Consider the following 22,883-nt stretch of genomic DNA (forward strand, 5'->3'; position numbering starts at 1 on the left):
TATATAATTGTCTGGGTCTGCCATTTACTTTTTGCTGCTCCACTGTAGAAGTGATGTGGAGAATGTACAGCAGAAACATTTAATTAAATTAAATGGTATTTGTCATTGGGAAACACTGCAGCACAGCACACATGGGTGTATGTATGTGTGTGTTTGTGTATTTATGGGTGTATGTATGTGTGTGTGTGTATGGGTGTATGTGTGTGTGTGTGTATAAATATGGGTGTGTGTGTATGTATGTATGGGTGTATGTATGTGTGTGTATTTGTGTATGTATGGGTGTATGTATGTGTGTGTGTGTGTGTGTGTATATGTATGGGTGTATGATGTGTGTGTGTGTGTGTGTGTGTGTGTGTGTGTGTGTGTGTATGTATGTATGTATGGGTGTGTAAACACCAATCATCCCAACACCAACAGTTGTGCAGTTTATTGTATCATCCAAACATTCCAAGTCACCAGTGTGTCTGGACACATTATTACTGTGAACCGTACAGCGTTTTCCACAGTATCAGGATATGCAAAAAAAAGTCTTTAAAACAACTCTTTGGGAAACTTTATATAATTATAACTACAGAATATGTTTGAAAATTTCAAACTAAAAAAGGTAAGGGTGTTCCGCTGGACATTCATTCAGTTGAACAAGAGAGAAAAGGTAAAAAAATTACTATTAGTGCACATGCTGACAGTACAAAGGCATTGTGTGTTGGTGAAGAACAATCTTTACTTTTTTCACTGGGAAATAATCATTCAACAAAAATGGCGAGACAGGGGTGGGGGGCGGGGGGGTGAAAATGAGGTTGGGCCTTGAAATCAGAACCCTGTGAAGAACCCAGATGATGAGGAACAGAGGAAAAATAGAGAAGGTGGAGAAACTGAAATGCATAGCGAGACTTGCATAGAGTAGACGGCAACCGGCAACACCACAGGGCCCAGCGCGGCCCACCCGTCCGAAACGCCGCAACGCAAGAGGGGCTCTCTCGCCCGGCACCTGCAGGTTATTTCGAGCTGACAATGAGTGTGCAGAGTGGCATGTGATGGCGCCGCGTGATTCTGAGGCGAGGCGGCGAGGGTGATGTAAGTACCGTGCCTGTCTGATTCGGCCCGTTCGGTTTTGAAAGATGCAGGGATTTTTGCCACCGTGAGTGTCACACTGGGTCTGCAAGGTAACAACTGCATCGGTGTTAGCGGAGATGGAAATCAGCAATGGTGCAAAGTGGAGAGTTCTGAAGAAATGCGGCACGTCGCATTCTGTTGCTAAAAGGCTTTTCCGGTCACATTTAATGAAATGAATGGATGCAGTGCTGCAAATAAATCACAAAATCAACAGAGTAATAAAAAGCTAAATCTCAACTTCAAGTCACCTGTTCAGAAACAGCAGATTCATTTGGCAAATGAGGCCTGCAGGGAACATTCTGCATTAACAGAAATAAACAGTTCTCTGTAATTGAACAAAATTGAATAAATGATGCATAACAATGACAAAAAAAAATTATTTTTACATTCACTCACTTCTTTGCACGTCTTCTTGTGCAATAAGGAACTTATTTCATGTACAAATATTGCAGTGCTGCAACGGGATGATTACAAAACAGCAACTTGGAGGCAGTGGAAATAGTAGAAACGGCAGAGTAAATTTTTTTTTAGTTTGTTTGTGTGCGCTCGTGTATCACGTTCCTTTTAAATGCATCGGAGGCATTCTACACAAATGTGCCATTTAACACCGGCCGGTGCCACCAACGCGTCTAAATAACAGCGATTTCTCCAGACGTCACTGAAGAATATTGGGTTCCTCCTGCTAACCGCTGGGTGAACTCCATATTTCCTTCCGAAGCTCCCGTGATGTAAAGGAGTGTAAGCAGGCGATTAAAAAAAAAAAGCTCTTTTACGGGTAGCTAGTAAACGGAGATCAGGCCACTCGGGGCCGGCAGCGGGGGACACCGTACGATTCCAAAAATGAAAAAACGAATTGCACTGACCCTTCCCTCAGTCTGCTTTTTAGAGGCAAAAGCGCATTTTCCACAAACAACAAGAAGAAGCAATCCACACAGACAGACTAAAAGCACGGCGCTTTTCCTTCCTCCGCCCCTCCACTCGGGATTATTTAACCATCGACTGCTGGTTTCTGGTCTAGGTCGAAGGTTCCCGCTCCCTTTCTTAAGGTTGAAATGTTTCTCAAGTTTCCAACAGAGGTAATTAATCCTCCTCTCATCTGGCGAGAAGTCTTTGGATCTTGAAGACGGAGGGCATGGGGGGGTCCGGCTCTAGCAGCTCGACAGCCTGCGGTAGAAGTACATGTAGCCCAAGTCTTTCGGAGGCCTTTCCGAGAGACACACTTTGTGGTCGTTGTAGATCACCCATCTGACATGATAATGAAAAAAGAATAAACCTAATTAGCTACAAGCAAGCAAGATTAATGAAGATCCACATGGGATTCCATGTAATCTGGATTCCGTAATCAGATTACACCCTGACATGTGCATGGAAACAGTTATGAACTTTGGTGATGAATTAAGGGGGAGGTCACATAATCTGAACATTTGGGGTCTGGGGGTCCTTCACTCACCTCCCCTCCTTTTTAATGTGACACACATAATGACCAGACATCGTTGATTCTCCCATGTGACTTATGAATGCAAAGAGCTCATATCCTGGAAAAGAAAAAGATATATATCAAGACGGTTTGATTTCTTGCAGTACATCAATGTCATCTCATCATTATACTAATATGATTTATCATCTGCAAATCAAGAACTCCTCTTGTGTTATTACTTCTCCATTAATACTTTAATTAATGCTCCAAATACTTTAATTGGGTGAGTGGCACCTCAGCAAAGCATTTTTAGCCATGATTTATGACATCAGAAACTAAACAAACATGTACAAATGTGATGTAAGGATCCTATAATCATTTTAATAAGCAAGGTTTCTGAATAATGAGAGAGCAGGTCTCCTTAAGAAATTAGGCTGATCCATTAGGCTGTTAAATAATAGAACTTATAATATAATGAATACCACACATAGATCAGGCCAGCTGTGGCTTGACTGGACAGGAGCTTCATTTGGTGGATGATAAATAAGGAGTAAGAGGGACTGTCCACTCACTGCCCGGTCCGTCCTTGATCCGCGGGCCTGAGGCATCCTGGTCTGGGGACGGGGTGGAGTCGCTGTGCAGGTTGGCGTTGGAGAAGGCGTGGTCGTTGGGCTCTGTGTCTCCGGCGTCGGACATGGCCTCACTGTCGTCCTCAAGGTCTGGGTGGGTGAAGATCCAGTCCAGCGCCCGTTCCAGGTTATTATTCTGTTTACAGTAAAGACAGGGCTTACAAGGAAGACTCCAATGTGTCTAAATTCCACATTCTGCACTGTCCATAAATTATATTTAGCAGTTCAATATCCTTGTCATTTCATTTAGAACTGGAACAAACATCCGCAAACGTAAATAGAGAGAAAAGCCGCGATCGTCCTTTTGTGGTCAAGACCCCCATTTAGCCCCAGCGCCCAATCGGAAATAGCCGCGTGATTCACCCCAGATGGCAGCGGCAAGAGTGAATGGAGGTCGAATAGTTCCTCGCCGCCCCTGCGCTATTACAGGACATCCCTGCCACTCACATCCATGCAGGAACGCCCCTGAAGAAGGAGCGGTATTGTGAAATCTACCCTAGAGCCGCCATGTGTTTGCAGCTGTAGGAAGTCTCATATAACTCTCATATATAATATCAGACGAATCCGCCCTTTTCTGTCAACCCAGGCCACCCAACTACTGGTTCAGTCCTTAGTAATCTCACAACTGGACTACTGCAACTGGTGGTGGAATGAACTTCCCCTCGAGGTCAGAACAGCTCAGTCACTGAGCACCTTCAAACGACAGCTCAAGACCTTCCTCTTTAAAGAATATTTAGATTAAATTGTCATTTTCTTGTTGTCGAACTTTGTGTACAGAATCTACAACAGAGTGCATAAAATAGATGAATTCATAGTTGGGGTCCTAGTGAACCGGAATTGATCTCTTCATCAATGGTAACTTAAGCACGTCGTAAGTCGCTCTTCCAAATGCCGTAAATGTAAATGTAAATATTCCCTATATATCCCTATATAAAATCAGGATGAACGTCTGGGGCAGAAACACCAACGCTGACACCTGTCAGTGGCCGACCACGTCGGACATATTTAAATTGAAATGAATCATCCAAACAAGTAGGTCGGCCAAGTCGTTTATAGCAGAGACGCCGTCATGCTCAAGTTTCCAGACAAACTTCTCACTTGGGGTCTGTAACGTGCCCGGACTCGCTTTGGCCCCAAAAAAAAAAAATCCAAATGGAAAGAGGCAAAGCTGATGCTAAGTGGGGTTGTGAGTGGTGAGGAGCACGAATACAAACCAGGAAAAAACACCCTTCTTCCCAGCATAATGTGCTTTCCTGATAGGTAAACTCATCAGTGACCTTTCACCTTCAGTTCTGCAACTCGAAAACAAACTGGATTGATTATTAGATACGTAATATGAGTGTTAGCAGCGGCTTGATGACTTTGGGCAAATTTAAATCCACGTACGCCCCTCCACTCATTGATTAGTTTGGGGTGCCGGCATTTATGAAACCGCACTCAATCTTATCAGGAAATTATAAATGCATATTTACAACCTGTCCAATATCGTCACGCTGCTGGTGACTTACTCTACCTGATAAAGGTTTTTCGATTTGCAATATTTTTGAAGTTGAAGTTGTCCTTTTTTTTTAATCCAGCACCTGAAAGTTAAGTTTCCCTCTGACTGATACCACAGGAACCAGCTCACAACTCGGGCAGAACCAGAGTCATTTGTTCAAATGACAACAAGTGAAAACAAACGAGGCCATCAGCGAATCACGAAACAAACACAGACTCCGGTCCGGAAGACACGGAACCGGAGCGCCAGGAGATGTCCTGGATCAATGAATGACGGACGCCCCGGATCTTCACTGCTGGTGATTCGATTCGATTGCAATTAGGATTATGAAGCCAGTGTGCGGTCGGCTGCGCATTCGGATGGTGTCAAATAAGCAATTCCTGCAATGCAATTCCTGCAGAAATCCCGTCAAACATTGAACAGCGACGAGCATTAAACAGCATCAAGTGAACAGTAAAACCTGTTCGGCACAACAGTCGAGGGGTGCAGCGTCATTATAATATAATCGTGTGTGTGTGTGTGTGAGTGTATATCAATGCAGAATCGACCACGATTATGAGATTAATTTCAACACCCCACACAGTGTGCAGCTTTCCACATTCTACTATTGAATGGAACGTTCCGGCTCTTCCATTTTTCAATAATGCAGTCTAAAGCAGAACATAAAGAAGTGGAATAATCAGCGGTTTTGCATTCCACTCACCGAGCCTTTGAGGGCCCTGATGGCCTGCTGTCTGGGGAAGCCCATGGAGGTGAGGATGGAGATGCTCTCCTCTGGGGGCTGGTTGTCCAGCGGAGAGGCGGCACTGGTTCTCAGGAGCTCCGGCTCGGCGTAGGAAGGCACTGGGAGCGGTTCGGCGAAGTCTGGTGGGGTCGAGAAAACTGCAGTCAGTAAAACAGTGGAGAGAAGAGGAGGCCTGGGTCTCTGCGAGAATCAGCTGACCCCTCCCAAATACTTTTTGCGAAAGTGATCATTTTTGTCATTGTAAAACACTGCAGCACAGCACACGATGACACGTTGTGTCCTCTGTATTTAACCACCACCCTTGATCAGCAGTGGGCGCCATGACAGGCGCCCGGGGAGCAGTGTGTGGGGACAGGACCTCCATCAAGGTGGCCTCTGGATTTGAACCCTCAACCTTTCGTTTATAAGTAGAATTCTTTTCTTCAACAAAATCTTTGACAAAATCTCTTCATCAACGACCCTTATGTTTTGAACGAAACAAGGCGATGTAAATGCTGGTCATGTGACAATAACCATAATGAAATATATCATGTAATATTGTTGACAAATAGAAAAAAAAAGAGATTAAATGTGGTTTGCAAAATTAAAAACTACACTAAAATGTCTCTTTGTTTTCATTAACTAAGATGAGACGTTATTATTATGCAGTATTCGTGTTTCCTGTGTCTCCCATTTGGTCGCACAGATGATGTCACTTCCTCAATCCCCTTTTCCACATTATTGTCATAATTTTTAGAATGCTTGCGGTGGGTATTAGATATCTGGTGACGGACACTTTGGACACTTTCTTTACAATGAAGTGGAACAGAAAACAGAATATGTGCCAACAACATGGGGAGAAATGCGGCCACTGGAATGGACGTCGAGTATTCTAGAAGGTAAGGTCTATAATAAATAATCATTGAATGAAATAGTCATGGATAATTCGGACAAAAATGCTCAAGCTTTTAGTCGACTGAAACTTGACTAGCCTAAAATGAGTATGGATGTGATTAAGACTAATAAAAACTAAATTAAGACAAAAAGACCTATAGTTACGGGTCCACTTACTTCCTTACCAGGTGGTTTTTCTGAACGCCTTGAAAAAGGCTCGTCCCCTGCAGCAGGTTACTCAGCTATTAAAAACTGAGTGGCTTTAAGTGTCCAGCCACCGTCTCTGCCCCCGGCTGCTAATGGAGTCCAGACCTCGGGGGACGGGCAGGCGGTCGTGGGTCTGTGTCTCTAAGTGGACAGGTGAGGGGTGGGAGGCAGGACGCACATGTCCATGGCGAAGCAGCGACTGCAAACAAACTGCTGCTCTCAGCTAGTCTGCGCTGGCATAGAACTACATTTACATTTACATTACGGCATTTACCAGACGTCCTTATCCAGAGCGACTTACAGTCAGTGTCCTGCTCAGGGACACGATGGTAGTAAGTGGCATGTAACCTAGTACCTCACGTGATCACTCCTTTTTTAGAAATTGATTCATCTGATCACTTCCCATTTTGACAAATTTAACAAACATATAAAACAAGGTTTATTAAAACAATGAAAAAAGGAGCAGTATTCTCGGTCCACTGAAGGTGTCCACTGAAGGTGCCGAAGACACTCCCCTTTTCCTACGATCACGTACAACGCTCCGTCTAGATCAAACCACCAGAGCCAAAAATTTGGGACGAGAGGACAGCCGCCCTCGTTCATCTCAATCTCACCAGCAGGATGGATTCGAGCTCTCAAATCTTCTAGCAGGAGTCAACACAAGGTACCAGACATCGCTCCCAAGCCCACGTTTGTGGTGACAGCCGTCATTGATGCACATTTGGCTCTTACCAGGCTCCTCCATGTGGGCGATGATCCAGTTGAAGGCCATCTCGGCACCCATGTTTCCCGTGTAGTACACCGCCTTCCGACAGGCCTCCAGAGGGAAGCCCATCTCCGCCAGCTGCATCACCGACGACTCGTCTATTTCAGGAGCTTCGGAGGACAACAAACCCCATAATTAACCACAGTTCAGGTCTGCTCTCTCATTGGACCTCATTAGGAAAGGCCAGAGACAAGGTGCCCTGGGACGGGCATTGTGGGGAACTTCTAAAACATCTAAAAGAAAGAAATAAAGTAACCGAGGGAACCAACAAAAGGCCCTCTGCCTTTATATTACCAGGCTAGAAGGTCGTGGGGAGACACCAAAGACCTTCAATTTCCTATTCATTCATTATTCCAGCTCTTTTTTACAGGAAGACAAGAAATCCCTGTGCTAGACTGTGTGTGTGCGTCTGAAAGCATGAATAGTGACTTACAGTCCATTGAGTTGTTCACAGAGCTCTCTGGAAAGGAAGGAAAGAAGGCAGACGTTTAAAAGATTTGCTTTTAACAGCACTGCAAGAACATGCAATCTGTGCAGCAGTACATTTTATGAAGCATTATTAAATTATTATGTTCTCTCAGCCTGCCACAGTGGGCACAGGAGCCGACCCTGGCAATCAACTCAGCTGAAAAAATTAATTTCCCGCTTAGCGGTCCCTGCTGGATTTTGGGTGGATTGTTGCTGGGATTTAGGGGATTGACTAAAAAAAAAAATGTTTTTAAAGCTCTTCTCTTTTTGCAATACTTCAGGCATGCACGCATGCATACGCTATCTTATGAGGCTTGACGGAAAGCGAAAGGTTGCAGAGATCCAGCACCCGTGGGCGCACGGTACCTCTGGCGTCCTCGGGAATGACAATAGGGGGTGTGAGGTCTGGCAGCTCCTCCTCTCCCGCCTGCAGGCCGGTGGCTCGCAGTCGGCTCAGGTCCAGAAAGTCGGGCACGTCTATGGAAATATCTACAAATACGCACAGCCGGTCAGCAAGGGACACGAGCAGGTGATCCGTCTGAACGGGGAGGCCTTGTGTCAAACTCGAGTGACGGGGACGATAAAACGTTGGGGTTTTTTTTTTCTGCCGGCCCTCCCAGGGTCAGATGCAAGAGCATCCTCCTGTGAGCCGAGTCCACAATGAATAATTCATGTCGCTCGGAATGTTTCATGAAGACAGATTTGTTTTCTCCACCCAGGAGATAAAGAGCAACGGCGCCCCCTTCTGGCCAAACATACACAGGTTTACAGTTTAAAAGTCTGTTTTTTTTTTCAATCTGCAAACATCCACTAATGCAAAACATGCATCTTTTTATTCATACTGTATTGAAGATTGAATTTGAATGAACCTTTGACATACTCAATTTTTTTGGGACCCAGTCTTCTCCAAATGTGAATTTCTTTATCTGCACAACAAGACACTCTGGAAAGGAGGCAAAACGGGAAGTCCTAGAAAGACAAACGTAACGGTTCAGGAAGCCAGTAAATGTGTTTGCACCGGTAATCCCAGTTCAACAAACTTACTTCACTCCTGCTGACTTCGCCTGCAGCGCGGAGCTCCAGAAGTCAGGAACGTTCTCTGGCTCAGTGAAGGCCTGCAAACAGGCTGTGAAGGGGATGCGGGCCCTCACAGACTCTGGAGGAGCCATCATGTTCTCCTCCGCATCTTTCCTCCTGGCCTCATATGCCAAGAGCTCCTCTGGAACAATTAAAAAGCGTTCATTTACATTTACATCGTTTATCAGACGCCAGCAGTGACAGGGACAGTCTGGAGACACTCAGGGTTAAGTGTCTTGCTCAGGGACACAATGGTAGTAAGTGGGGTTTGAATCTGGGTTCATAGTCTACTTCCAGCCACACCCAAATCACTACAATTTCTGTTGCCATTCGAGGACATGGTGTTGCTGTATATTCCACAAATTCTGTCTAGAAAATATATTTTGTTGTCACACACTACCTCACATTGTATTTTTTGCATTGTGCATGTATGTTATATCTCGTATTTATTCATTTGCTTTAGTACATTTACATTTACAGTATTTACCAGACGCCCTTATCCAGAGCGACTTACAGTCAGTAGTTACAGGGACAGTCCCCCCTCGGAGACACTCAGGGTAAAGTGTCTTGCTCAGGGACACGATGGTAGTAAGTGGGATTTGAACCTGGGTCTTCTAGGCTACTACCACAATGCACGAAATGAAAGGAGCGTGGCACGCCGTACCTCGGTTGGTTGCAGCCTCGATGGGTGCGGGCAGCTGCATGAGGTAGTCCACGCGCTGTGCGTAGCGCACCTTGCGCGTCTGGCAGCACTGCACACGCTCCTCCACCAGGAAGCGGAACACGTCGCTGGGGTTCTCGGAGGCCGCGCTGTTCCTCTGCAAACACCCACATCCGCCTGGTTATTTACCACCATCGCTGCATTACCATCACTGTCACAAAACTCCACATTTTAACTAAACAGGATAACAAATACAAGTCTGGAACAAACACTTCAGTTTCATGATAAAGGCCCCGTCCCCACACACTGCTCCCCGGGCGCCTGTCATGGCTGCCCACTGCTCACTAAGGGTGATGGTTAAATACAGAGGACACATTTCACTGTGTCACCCTGTGCTGTATGGCAGAGTTTCACAATGACAATAGCTTAAAAAAAAAAAAAACATTAGTATCAAATTTGACTAATATTTAACTAATATTTTAACTTGTGTTCATGCTTTTACTGTATAATAAAAATGTTAGCGTGTATAAATTCTGCCATATAAACATGAATGTGGATGTTTCATTTGTTACGGGGTGCGGGATTTCACCCTGGCCACCACACGGCTGCCTCTTTAACGCATTTCATGCATCTTCGGACCCCCCGTGCTCTATTCTGGGAGGCTACAGAAATACACCACTTATAATTTCACCCCAACAGCAGTGAAATACTTCTGCCCAGCTGGCCGGAGGGGTAACTCGCTGACGAAGGAGGATCACTCTTCTGAGCGATGCCACCATTCCACTTCCTCCTTATAAATAAAATTCGAATTAAAGCGGCATGTGTCACTATGGCTGAGTAAAAGTAGGCCCAGGCGGCGAGGTCCTGAACACGATCTGCTGGCTTGTTTGTTGTTATTTAAAGCACGGAGGCGGCGGTGTCACCGGGTTTGATCCGGGCCATGGGTCATGCAGACGCGGTAAATAGGAGCCATTATCTGCCTTGTGTAAAGGATATGGGCGGGATCTAATTTTAACCCAAGTGTGTGTGTGCCAGCACCGGGCGCGGTGGGGGTGGGCGCGTTAGCTCCCTCACCGAGCGGAGTCGGGTGACACTTCTTTCATAAACGGCTGCACTTTCGGAAATAAATATTCTATAAACATTCTGGGAATTTCGTCTCAGAATTTGGTGCCGGCCTAGCGGGTAAAGCAGCAGTGAAAACCGCTTCGCACCTGCAGAAACGATCACGTGAGCGTATTTTGAGGTAATCCAATCCATGTGAAGTGTCGTCTGGTCATGCGATAGATTTAAATGGAATGAACCACATGGGATGGCCTCCGCTATTAAAATGTCACCTGGTCATTTGAAATGAACGAAGGCGAAACACCACGAACCTCAACGAGATTCACGACGTGCAGGAAGAATTCCTGGGCGTCCTGCTGTCTGCTGGAGGAGAACTCGGGATGTCCTCGGCTCACCAGGGCTTTGAACATTTTGGGTGAAATCCCCTTTGGCTGAAGCTGGAAGGAGAAGCGGGAGATTGTCAGACGTCGTGGTGAGGAGGGACGCCGTGCAAGGCGCCCCAATCTCAGCGGCAATGGAGCTCACGTTAACTTCTACGAAGACTGAAATACTGTTACTTGGCCCTAAAGCTGGCAGAAGGAATCCATTCCACTTCCCAGTCAATACTGATGTGACTCCTACCGCCATATGTACGACCACCAAGGACTTAGGAGTCCCAAGGAGATTGGTCCTGGGACAACATAAAAGTCATATTTGTAGGACTGCTTTCTTTCACCTACGTAATATTTCAAATGCAGGAAAACTGGCACATGCATTTATAATGTTAAGATATGACTACTGTAAAACTCTATTTACTGGAAACCCGGCATCATCTCTCAGTAAATAAACTACACTGACGTACCAGCATGAAATGTACCAGAGGGACAAAACAGCCACCAAGCCCCATAACTGATGAAGCTTCAGGGATCTTCAAATGGACCAGTGGCATTATAATGGACATAGACTGAGGACCATGACACTGGACTAAAATCTGGTCTGCACTGTTCAGAACCTCCAGATATGGACAGACACTCTCTCTAATTCACCATGTCGGACCTTTTTTTTTTTAATACAAACAGACCGTTGATTTGACTAATCCTTTAAAACCCTGAACAGAAGAAGGTCCCTCTGTCACTCACTCCTTCCCAAGGAGCAGAAAGGGTTCAATTGTGGGGCCTGACAAAGCCCATAGAGACCAACTGTACACGGTTTTGTGTTAAATAAGAAGTAAATGTTGCTGTTACGCTACTAAACTGAGTGAGAAAAGCAATGCAAAAAAATGTGTCAATTATGTCCTAATTTCAAGTTCATCCCTGAGATGCAAGCTTCATTATAAATGAGGGAGTAAGAGGGCAGCAGCCATGGGAAGAGACAACGAAACATTCTGCATTCCGCAGGCTACGCTTGCAAAACCAGGAAAAAGACAGGAATGTTCTTGGCTCCACCTCGCTGGTGTGCTTTACATACTATGCATGCACAGCAAAATGTGATATTTGGCCAGATATCTAGGCAAACAATTGAAGAAGATGCCGCTGCATGGGAACAAAAAATGAATTGACGGCAAAAGGCCTCTACGGTATGCAGGAATCCACGTGTAATGGTTTTAAAATGCTAAATTCAAGTTAGACCATAATTCAAGTTGGCCATAATATTGTTCATTCAGTCTCTCCAGGATATAACAAATTCTGCATGATTCTGTCTAAAGGCATTTTTGTAAAATGGCCGAGCGGTTAAGGAAGCGGTCCCGTAATCAGAAGAGGACATGTTTCATTGTGTCACCGTGTGCTGTGCTGCAGTGTTTCACAAACACTTCACTTTCACTCTACTTGCTGGTAACTATGTTTGTGTTATTTGCATCAGTTTTCGTGCACATACGACAAAATTAATGGAACTTACACGCACACAGATGCAAGACCTGCCTAACTTCATAGGGACAACGTTGCAAGATCTGCACTCAACAGATGACTTTTTTTAAGGTAAAGGAATTCATTCATGTTTGTGGCCTCGACACTGACGCCTAGTGGTTAGGAGTACACACTACAGATTGCGATGCACGGTATTGTATAGCAAGTACAGTACAGGCCAAAAGTCTGGACACACCTTCTCATTCAACGTGTTTTCTTCATTTTTTCACGACCATTTACGTTGGTAGATTCTTTACTTCATCGCCACCACCAAGGTGAGCAGGACGTCTCAAGCTCAGCAAAACCTGTGAAACCTCCTGACGATAGAATCGTAATATATAGCGCAAATTTTGCAATCAAAGGGCTAAAGTTAGCACACGTAGGTGTTGTGCTGTAACATGAGTCCCGTCTCTTGACTGCTGTGTGACAGTCACTTGCTGTAGCTGAGACGGATCTCTGGCCCACTGCTGACCACACAGGCAGCTGTCTTAGCACGTCCAAACCGGCCTGAACCCGAGCCTGTCTATGGTCCTGCAGTGACGATGGGTGTAAAGAGGGTTTGGTCATTCTGAGTCACCGTTCAGATAGCGGCAGCTCAGACAGTCGGATCTGGAATTTTAGCCCCTTATGACGTCATTCTGGAAAAACAGCGTCATGACTTTCTGTCTGTGCCAATCTAAAGTGTAGTGAAGTGATTGTTTCTTGTGATGCACAGCAGCACAGCACACGGTGCACACAGTGAAATGTGTCCTCTGCATTTAACCCATCACCCTGAGTGAGCAGTGGGCAGCCATGACAAGCGCCCGGGGAGCAGTGTGTGGGGACGGTGCTTTGCTCAGTGGCACCTTGGCGGATCGGGATTCGAACCGGCAACCTTCTGATTACGGGGCCGCTTCCTTAACCGCTAGGCCACCACTGGTGAATGGTGTTGATGACATCATTTCAACTTCTATAAGCCGCTTTCCTCCTCTACAGATGGTGAAACGGCGTGTCCCGGGAAATCTCATTGTGGGACTGGATCAAAGTGGCTGTAATTCTGCACCAGGGCTGAATTTCGGAAAGAGACGTCAGATACAGAATTAGGGGACCAACAAGACTCATATAAAAGCAAAACAAAAAAATTGATAATAGGGGAGCTTTAACCCTGCAATGTTTTTATTTCAGCACACTATTTAATGCATTCGATTTATTTTACTGTGCGAGACATAAAAAGTGAAGTGATTGTCACATGTGATACACAGCAGCACAGCACACGGTGCAGACAGTGAAATTTGTCCTCTGCATTTAACCCATCACCCTGAGTGAGCAGTGGGCAGCCATGACAGGCGCCCGGGGAGCAGTGTGTGGGGACGGTACTTTGCTCAGTGGCACCTCAGTGGTACCTTGGCAGATCGGGATTCAAACCGGCAACCTTCTGATTATGGGGCCGCTTCCTTAACCACTAGGCCACCACTGCCCCAGAACTTTAAACAGGGCTCGTCCGGGATATGTGAACAGATCAGCAGATCTCGCAGCTGCCGCCCTCTCTACACACTGTGCAGTGGAGGAACAGACCCCTTCGCCTTTAAACATCCTCTTTGGAGTAGTTGTGCTGTGTTCATGGCTTTACCCAGATATCGAGCTGCACATACCCAGTGAAATACCTTGTGTTCTTCCCTCATCACCTGTTCAATGAGCTCAGACTTCGCGGGGGGTTTGGAGTACTGGCCTGAGAGCAGCCCGTGGCCCAGCTTCGCCCTTGCGAACGACAGACAAACCAACACAACCAACACGGGCAAAAATTTAACCCAGAATCGACTCGCTTTAATCTGAAATGGACTCTTTCTAAAATTCTTACATCTGTGTGGCAAAGTCCTGGGAGGGGTCCAGAGGGGAGTAGTCAAATATCCTCTGAAGGTTCCCCACGTACCTGCAGGGGCACAAGTCAAACTGGCGGCCCGTCCTCGCGGAAAAAAGCCAGAAAGCGTCGGCGTGGTACTCACGCCCTCTGGAACTCCGGGATGCTGAAGAGGACTTGCATGGTGGTGCTCAGGTAGCAGCTGTTGCCCAGGTTCCTGATGCCCGTGTAGCCCGAGCCGTACACCGACTTCAGCTTCAGCCCCGCCTCCTGGACGACCTCCCACTCGCTCGCCCGCGACTGGGCGTGGTTCTCCGTGTGCCCGTTCTCCGTCTGCACGTGCACAAGCATCAGCTTTACTCTTCAGAATAAAGTTTTTGGTTTTATTTTTTGGACCACAACTGTTTTAGGATCGTACCCTCTGCATCTGCAGAATGTCTATTCCAAAATGTGCCAAGTGTTCTGAAATGTGCGGATCAAGAACCGCCTCTTCTTCGTCAAACGAGTAAACATCTGTAAAGGAGTTAAGACCGTTAGTCTTCCCGAAGTGCAGCGCAGCATCTGGGGTTGAAATGAATCTGAAAACCCGGGCGCGCCAATGCAGAACAGAACATAATCGATTATATACCAATGACGTAGCTGGGTGAGCTGGTAGTGACTGTGGCGGCCTGATCTGAGATGACATCATCAGCGCCACTCCGTTCGCCCTGTGAACGCCATACGAGGTTTTATAGCTGCATTTCACTGTCGTTCGCTTGACGCTGTTTAACGTTCGTCGGGATTTTAGCAGAAATGAACGCCAAGGAAACGCTGCATACAACACTATTTGATACCGGCATGCTGGTGCTGAACGGCAGAAAAAAGTGTGAACGAGGTCATAATGTATTTGAAAACATAACGTGAAGTAACGAAGAAAAACTGATGGGATGAATCATGATTAATCGATAACCGAATCGTGAGAACAGCAGAGGACCACACCTCCAGAGACAGAATGAATTATTCAAATTGTCACCGCGGGGGAACCCTGGCGCTATTAATCCCAATGTCACCTACAATAAAATCCCAGCAGTCATCAGTCTCGCAGCAGATAAACACTGACCTGCTCTGTCGGGGGTGATGGTGTCTAATTTGACTGCCAGGGGGAAGCTGGTCTCCCTGTAGTGCTCAAGGGCGTGGCCGTTCCCGCCGCTGCCGTCAAAGAACCACCTCCCACAGAGCACAGAGCCGTCGGTCAGATTCAGCCAAAGGTTCTCCCTCATCTCGCACTTGGAGCACCTCCAGCCGCTGTGGAGCAGAAGATGAGAACACATGATGGGCGGTGAGACGGCCGGAGAAAGTGAGAAACCGTACAGAGACGAGCTCAGCAAAGAGGTCAGGGGTCACGTCGGGATGAACAGGAATACTGACCCCTACCCTGCATGCTCCTGGCGAACGACTGAAAAAAACTGAGCATATTTTGGAGGCCCCCTATTATGATTTATTTTATCTCTGTCTTAGTGTCCCCTAATAATCTATCTGAAATTCGGCCTTGGTGCAGAATTACAGCCACTTTGATCCAGTCCTACAATGAGATTTCCCAGGACGTGCCGTTTCACCGTCTGTAGCTTTAAATGCTAATGAGGAGGAGAGAGGTGGGACGAGGAAATGACGTCATAAACACCATCCACCAACCACAACGGGTCTGTGTTTTTCCAGAAAAAAATTAAATTAACCTGCTGGTTCTTCAGAGTCTCGTGAGATGGAACAAAAAAATTCATTTGTGCTCATTTTCACATCCAATCACTGATCGACTGCAATGCTTCGCACGTTTGGAAGCCATGACAGTCGGTGGGGATAATGTTTTAGGGGAGGGGCAGGAAATTCTCTGGGTGGAAAAAGCATGAGAAACGGGAGGTAACCTTACCCCTTATGACATCATAAGGAGACAAATTCCTATTTCCGACCTAATTCCAAGCTGCCGCTCTCTGAACGGTGAAGCAGAATGACCAAACACTCTTTACACCTATCACCATTTCATTACACCATAGACAGGCTGGGGGAACTCGAATTAATGTTAAATAACCTCAGAAAGTCACATTTTCATAATAGGGGACCTCTAGCCTTTTTTAAAGCAAGTATTTGTTGATTTTTTAGAACATACATAGAAAAATAATAAGTAAACAAATAAATAAATAGTGAGATATTACATTAATAAAAAGAAGGTGTTGGTTGTTACAGGATTATGCTTGGTAATCCTTAATCAGAATTGTAGAAAATGGACATTTATCAATTTAATGCCTCAAAAACCCTGAAAACTGATAACATTTTCAGTTTTTCCGTTTTCAGTGGGATTTGAACCTGTTCATAGGCAAGTGTGTCACCCACTAGGCTACTTCCATCCCCCTTACGTAGCCGGTAGCAGGGAAACCACCTCAAAACTGTCACAACAAGGCAGCAACATTAATTATTCATTATTTATTAGGGGTGCTAGTAGCCTAGTGAGTAAGACACGCCTATAAACCAGAAGACAAAAAAAGTCCCAGGTTCGAACCCCACTTACTACCATCGTGTCCCTAAGCAAGACACTTAACTCTAAGTGTCTCTAGATTTTAAGGCGCTCTGGATAAGGGCGTCTGGTAAATGCCAGAAATGTACAGTAGAGGCCAAAAGTTTGGACACCTTCTCCTTCAACGTGTTTTCTTTATCTTCATGACCATTTACGTTGGTAGATTCTCACTGAAGGCATCAAAACTATGAATGAACACATGTGGAGTTATGTACTTAACAAAAAGTGGAGACCTGGAGACCTCCACAGTCACCGGACCTGAACCCAGTCCAGATGGTTTGGGGTGAGCTGGATCAACAAGTGCTAAACACCTCTGGGAACTATTTTGAAGAAACTAGAATATAAAACATGTTTTCAGTTATTTCACCTTTTTTTGTTCATAGTTTTCATAGTTTTCATTCATAGTTTTGATGCCTTCAGTGAGAATCTACCAATGTAAATGGTCATGCAAATAAAGAAAACACATTGAACTTTTGGCCTATATTGTAAATGTTATTAAATTTACAAAGAGAATGAAGGCCATTTCAGTCACCGATGACAGACGTCCGAATTCGAAGAGAGAATCTACTGTCACAAGGTGCCTTCAGCAGCATTTTAGTGCAACGGATCATATGTAGGCACCACATAAAATGTTTTTTTTTTTTTTTTAATGCTGTGGAGTTCTCTCCGCCTTAACTCAACTGAATAAAGTTCTCCAGGAGAATTTTCAGGCGCAGGCAGGAGGAAACTCGCCTAAATACAGGCCTAAGCAGCTGTGTGTGTGTGTGTCTGGGACCGTTATTTTTAGAAATGTAATCTTCAGCATAATGCACGGTCCCCTTCTTGACTGGCCAGGCCTCCTGCTCCGCGAAGAGTCCATGACAGACACTTTAAAGCAAAAAAAAATTTTTGTCCACATGTCCCACCTGGGCGGGATCCGGACCCCGCTGTCCTGCTGCCGCAGGCTCCTGGCGTGCTTGGATACCTGGATCTCCTCTTCCCACGAGTCGGGCTCGTGGTGTTTGTATGCAGACGCTGCGTTCAGCACGGCATCACATGCTATCGTTACCTGCGGTACAAAAAGAGACAAAATGCTAGCAAATTGCTGCAGAAAAGGATCTAAAAGGATCTAAAAGGATCTAAGAATTCAGCACACAGACAAGTCAGTGCCAAACGAAAGCAGAATAGGAGAAAATACGACTGGATTCGTGCTGTTTTTCAGACAACAACGCTGCGTTGCAATCGTCACGCTGTCACCAACGAAACAAACACTGTCAGTCGATAGATGGAAAAGGGCGTGAAAGCGGCGGAGAGGCGGGGCAGAAGGGGCCCGAACCTTCAGCATGCAGCGTGTGTCTGGAGAGCGTTGGCACACACTCACTAACCAGTGCTGGCAACTCCTCGATATTCGGCAACGGGATTTCGTAGTGGTCTGGGAAAATGACCAGCTTGGCCTCGTCCTCGTACTCAAAATCGTCGCCGTGCAGGTCGTGGCTCAGCTCTAGATCTTTGGAGAGAGAGAGAAAAGGGGGGGGTCGCCGTGAGGAACATACATGACGCGGCCCCGCCCACCCTGTCCCCAGATCAGCGGGAGGCCGGGTAGTTCCCCGCGGTGGAGACCCCCCCCTGATGGGGCGTAGCAGCTGAGACGAGGAGTGACAGGCGGGTGGCCGTCTGCGGAGGGCATGGGACGTTAGGACGGCCACTAGCCGCGTGTACGCCAATTCCCTTTTTTTTAAGGGGGGGGGGCTTGCGTCGAGCGAGGACCGAGGATCGAGTCTGGGTCCGTCATGGATATTTTTTTTTTCCCCCACACAGTCTTACCTAAAAATACTTTCCCGTTCCTCCTTCTGGGCACGGCTCCACCGGCGGCACCTGTGGCTTTCTGTGAACAAGCAATCAGCAACGTGATTTACGGCCGCCGACCAACACTTCAACAACAACAAAAAAAAACAGAACAGTTTCGATTATATTGTATTTACAATTACACAATTATATTATATTGATAATTATATTGATTCTGGTCACAGTCCATTTTTAACCCTTTAACACGCCAGGACAAACTTTTGGATTTTTACGTTATCGACCGCGTGTCAGGCACATTGTTGATGATGAAGGTCCCGATGTGCATTCTGGGCATTCCAGATGTTTCCAGGTGGACCAGGGCCAGGCTCGGGGCTGCTTACCTCTCTGGCGGTGCGTTTGAGGTGCATGTAGACGCTCTGGCCGGTTTTGCGGTAGTGCCTCTCCACATGTTCCCTGCCGAAGCCCAGGAAGGTGTTCATGCACACGTACAGGCCGCCGTCCGACTCCTGCAACGCACAAGCACCGCGGGGCGTCAGGCCACTCGAACCCGCGTCCGGGCGCGCTGCAGGCGGCGACATTTTCATCGCGATCGTGTCATTGTCGCGTTCGGAAGTTTTGGGGTACAAATATTTAAAAAATAATAAAAATAATAATAATAACTCCTCTCTGGCTGGACGCGGGTTCTAGTAACGCCGTCACCCGAGAAAACGGAGCGGAAGGCGCGGGGATCACAGGCGGGTTTTCGCGGGTCCCGGTGACATTTACTGGCGGTGACACGCACGCGCGTCGCCTGTAAACGCCGCGGACATCGGGGCACGTACCGGAGAGTCGTAGGAGAAGGCGCACTCGCTCCGGAACACCCGGTCGCCCGTCCGGGGCACCCTGATGGTGGGCATGTACGGGACCAGCAGCTCCCCGAGATCCGCAGCCATCTTCGCACCTTCACTGCCGCCCGAGTCGCTCCGGCGCTATTTTTAATCCGCACAGGCGCGACATTCCTCCACGAGTGGGGTGGGCGGGGAGGCGTGACGGACAAAACAGAGGGGCGGGCCCGGCTGGGGGACAGTAGCCAATCAGCGCCGGGTATGGGCGGGGCGATAAAGACCGTCATCGCGATATCTATCGGCGACTCAGTGACTCGTAGGTCGTACATTGAGGGCCCATATAAAAGTGTAAAACACACAAATAATCCTGATTTTAACAGTGAAAGTGGTGCTAGAAGCCTAGCGGGTAACACACTCGCCTATGAACCAGAAGACCCAGGTTCAAATCCCACTTACTACCATCGTGTCCCTGAGCAAGACACTTAACCCTGAGTGTCTCCAGGGGGAGACTGTCGCTGTAACTACTGATTGCAAGTCTCTCTGGATAAGGGCGTCTGGAAAATGCTGTAATTGTAAATGTAAAAATGTAAATGTAATGATGTAGAGATGTTTGTAGAAGAACTGGGTGTCGGTCTCTCCCAGTCCACAGATTCTCTGCACGCATCATCACACGTCACTGTTTCATGCAAAGAAGGACTTTTTGAGTAACCACCAACCAGCATTATGAGCAGGTTCTATTTAATTTCACTGGTTATTCTGTTACAATGTCGGGATTCATTGGGCAGGAAGTGAACATTTTGTCCCAGAAGTTGATGTGAAGCATGACAAAGAAAGATAGACGAGATCGGAGAAGCTCTTCTGGAGATCATATGTTCTTCCGAAGCATTACGATAACGTTAAGTAATTGCTGTTAACTATTAGCTATTAGTGTTCAGCGGTGTTTCATTGTGACCAATTACAGGTAATAAAGTTTCAAATGAAATTCAAGGCTGAGAAATTGATATATCCTTGCCAATAACTGTTAAGCACTCTTGTGGCACGAGTCCCTGTCTCAGTGGGACTGGAAGGGTGACCCAGTTGGCAGCATTATGAATTCATTAGATTACATTTTTGCACTTTCACCACAGACAGGTTGATGACTTTGGTCACATACCAACTAGCGATCACGATCACCCAATTACAATTAAGCATCCGACTGGACAAGCATAACTTCTATCTTAAGGTAACCCCAGGTTTGTGAAACAGCCCCAAAATGTGATAAAAGGGAAAAAGCCACCTGTTTTGGCATTTACAACATTTTTTAACCCACAGCAGAGAAATCAGAAACGTCGGAAACCTAATGTTATTTTTATTGGCGCAAGCACAAAATCACACAAATATTATTTGCAATAATGTACGAACAGACTGTTGTAACCATAGTGGGTACAACAGGACAGGACAGGGCCGCTTGGCTAGTTATCTGGCGTCGACTTCAAGCTCTGGTCGATCAGAGACTTGTCCAGCGTCTCAACGTGGAACCACGGCCCGTCCCCCTTCGCCCTCATGTGCTTCCGCACCTCAAGCTGTGTTTGCCTAAAAAGTAAAGGCACAAAATATGAAAATCGCCATTTCGTACACTTTCAGTAATATCAGGCTCACCTCATCTTAGCCTTCTCTGCCTCCAAATGAACCAGGGCCATCATCTTCTCGTAATCCTTCACGGGACTGTCGTAGAACGTCCGCGAAATCCATCTGGTGACAGGGTGCTGCGTGGAAGGCGCGATACGTTTCGTTAACAACAACCGCGCACAGACCGCACAAGGCACACGGTGCGTACGGCGTGCCGCATACCTTGTAATACTCCCAGTGCTCGGGCTCGTAACCTTCTGGGATTTCAGCCAGCTCCGCCTCCCCTGCGGCAACGTTAAAACACACACGGCGATGAAGAAGCGGTGGCGCCACCACTACAGTTATCAAAAAGAAGCGTGCAAAGTCTACAAATTGAAATTCTACCGATGAAAACGTTAATAAAGGTCAAAACGGCCGCCAGAGGTATTCCAGTGAGAAGAATGTAGTATTTCTGAAACACAGAAACAAGGTTTGGGATTAGTCATGAACTACTTCGACTGTTTACCGAGAAAACGTGGATTTTTCTGTAAATGATCAGGCACCTACCAGCAGGTGCAGAAACCTTCGGTCGTAGAAATCGGTGGGCTTGATGACGAACACCCTCTTCCCGTGGCTTCCATAGCGGACGAGCGCTGCATGGAAAAAGGTTGGCATGATGAGCGAAATCTCGCCCTGTGGCACGTCCTTATGTGACATTGTAGTGATGTTATATTTCTCTGTGCCAAGTTTCAGCTAATAAAATGTAATTAAAAAGTGATGAATTGAGAAAACCGTCCGTAACAGACCTCTCTCTTCCAAAGGGAGAAAATAAATGAGATGAATAAAAATGTACAAATGATTCAACACATACTATCAATTTCCAGAATCTGGCCATTCCCTGATTTACCAGACACCCTTATCCAGAGCGACATACAAAAAAAAGTGATTGTTGTGACGTATAAAAGTGATACACTGCAGCACAGCACACGGTGACACAGTGAAACGAGTCCTCTGTATTTAAATTTGTGAGCAGTGTGTGGGGACGGTGCCCTGGCGGCTCGGGATTCCGCTTCCTCACCCGCTACAACTGCACCCTGGAGACACCCATGACTTAGCATAGCAAGTGGGGATTGAACCCAGGACTTTGTGGTCTTCTGGTTCAGAGGCTCCCATCGCCACCCCACAGTCTAAAGTGTATAAAGCGATTGTCGCAGCACAACAGTGAAATGTGTCCTCTGTATTTAACCATCACCCTTGGTGAGCAGTGGGCGCCCGGGGAGCAGTGTGTTGGGACGGTGCTTTGCTCAGTGGCACCTCAGTGGCACCTTGACAGGTCGGGATTCGAACCGGCAACCTTCTGATTACGGGACCGCTTCCTTAACCGCTAGGCCACTACTGCCCCACAGTAGGTACCTGAGGGCTGAGTAGTAAAATACAGGCATATTTAGCACATTACAGACCCCACAGTGTGCAAGGAAGATATATAATTATGATTATGATATAATTATTATAATTCCAATATAAAGCTTCTGACGACATGGATCAACGCGAAAGCGCGACTGCTTAAGACCAGACTGGATCTAGATTGTGATAAATCCGAGTGAAGTTTAACGCTCTTTTTAATCGGAGTAAACCTGCTCCGTCTGACTCCCCGACGCAGGAGGACCGGCGAGGACCAGCAAGGTCACCGCCGAACGGGCGGCGCGTCCCGCGGGAAGGACTTCCAGGCCGCGGCACCGGCGCCGGGGCCCCCCCGTACCTTTCTCCGAGCGCACGGCCGTGCCGGAGAGCAAAGTGCCCGCTGGAACGCCTCTCCTCAGGGGGCTGAGCCGCGCCGCGAACGCCGCAGCCGACCGCAGGACGCTCAAGGCCGCCATGACTGTTGTGGTCCGGCTCGGCCGGAGCT

At 46.8% G+C, this 22,883-nt stretch overlaps 2 protein-coding genes across 4 annotated transcripts; both read right to left on the reverse strand.

Moving 5' to 3' along the window:
- Positions 1-412: 412 nt before the first annotated feature.
- Positions 413-19,582, reverse strand: usp13 (ubiquitin specific peptidase 13). Of its 3 annotated transcripts, none has more exons than XM_029000729.1 (21): positions 19,388-19,582; positions 18,947-19,072; positions 18,585-18,645; positions 18,146-18,267; positions 17,687-17,829; positions 15,336-15,520; positions 14,655-14,749; positions 14,382-14,569; positions 14,237-14,308; positions 14,064-14,136; positions 10,828-10,953; positions 9,458-9,611; positions 8,761-8,935; positions 8,597-8,685; positions 8,083-8,205; positions 7,682-7,708; positions 7,215-7,358; positions 5,361-5,521; positions 3,103-3,295; positions 2,564-2,648; positions 413-2,358 (listed from the first exon to the last, which is right to left on the reverse strand). In XM_029000729.1, exons 1-21 carry the CDS (start codon positions 19,496-19,498, stop codon positions 2,262-2,264), a joined length of 2,550 nt encoding a protein of 849 aa, XP_028856562.1. In that variant the 5' UTR covers positions 19,499-19,582; the 3' UTR covers positions 413-2,261. The 3 variants fall into 3 exon arrangements, with proteins under 3 accessions (XP_028856562.1, XP_028856561.1, XP_028856563.1); XM_029000728.1 differs by having other exon boundaries at positions 14,031-14,136; XM_029000730.1 differs by lacking the exons at positions 18,585-18,645; positions 18,947-19,072; positions 19,388-19,582 and having other exon boundaries at positions 14,031-14,136; positions 18,097-18,218.
- A 1,139-nt stretch (positions 19,583-20,721) lies between these two features.
- On the reverse strand, positions 20,722-22,882 carry ndufb5 (NADH:ubiquinone oxidoreductase subunit B5). Its single transcript, XM_029000816.1, has 6 exons — positions 22,737-22,882; positions 21,545-21,630; positions 21,383-21,449; positions 21,221-21,282; positions 21,029-21,135; positions 20,722-20,962 (listed from the first exon to the last, which is right to left on the reverse strand). The coding sequence occupies exons 1-6, from the start codon at positions 22,852-22,854 to the stop codon at positions 20,842-20,844; spliced, it is 561 nt and encodes a 186-aa protein (XP_028856649.1). The 5' UTR covers positions 22,855-22,882; the 3' UTR covers positions 20,722-20,841.
- Position 22,883: the final 1 nt, after the last annotated feature.

The sequence above is a fragment of the Denticeps clupeoides genome, chromosome 13 (assembly GCF_900700375.1).
Source record: "Denticeps clupeoides chromosome 13, fDenClu1.1, whole genome shotgun sequence".
In the NCBI taxonomy this organism is placed as follows: domain Eukaryota; kingdom Metazoa; phylum Chordata; class Actinopteri; order Clupeiformes; family Denticipitidae; genus Denticeps; species Denticeps clupeoides.

Excerpts from the sequence above, each read along its gene's own strand:
- usp13 (XM_029000728.1), bottom strand. The coding sequence starts at position 19,498 with ATGGCTGCGGATCTCGGGGAGCTGCTGGTCCCGTACATGCCCACCATC. Across the intron at positions 14,309-14,381 it reads ATCCCGGAGTTCCAGAGGGC|GTACGTGGGGAACCTTCAGA; the intron begins GTGAGTACCACG and ends GTGCCCCTGCAG. Across the intron at positions 7,709-8,082 it reads CATTCCCGAGGACGCCAGAG|AGAGCTCTGTGAACAACTCA; the intron begins GTACCGTGCGCC and ends CTTCCTTTCCAG.
- ndufb5 (XM_029000816.1), bottom strand. The coding sequence starts at position 22,854 with ATGGCGGCCTTGAGCGTCCTGCGGTCGGCTGCGGCGTTCGCGGCGCGG. Across the intron at positions 21,136-21,220 it reads AGCACTGGGAGTATTACAAG|CACCCTGTCACCAGATGGAT; the intron begins GTATGCGGCACG and ends CCTTCCACGCAG. Across the intron at positions 20,963-21,028 it reads GCAGAGAAGGCTAAGATGAG|GCAAACACAGCTTGAGGTGC; the intron begins GTGAGCCTGATA and ends TTTACTTTTTAG.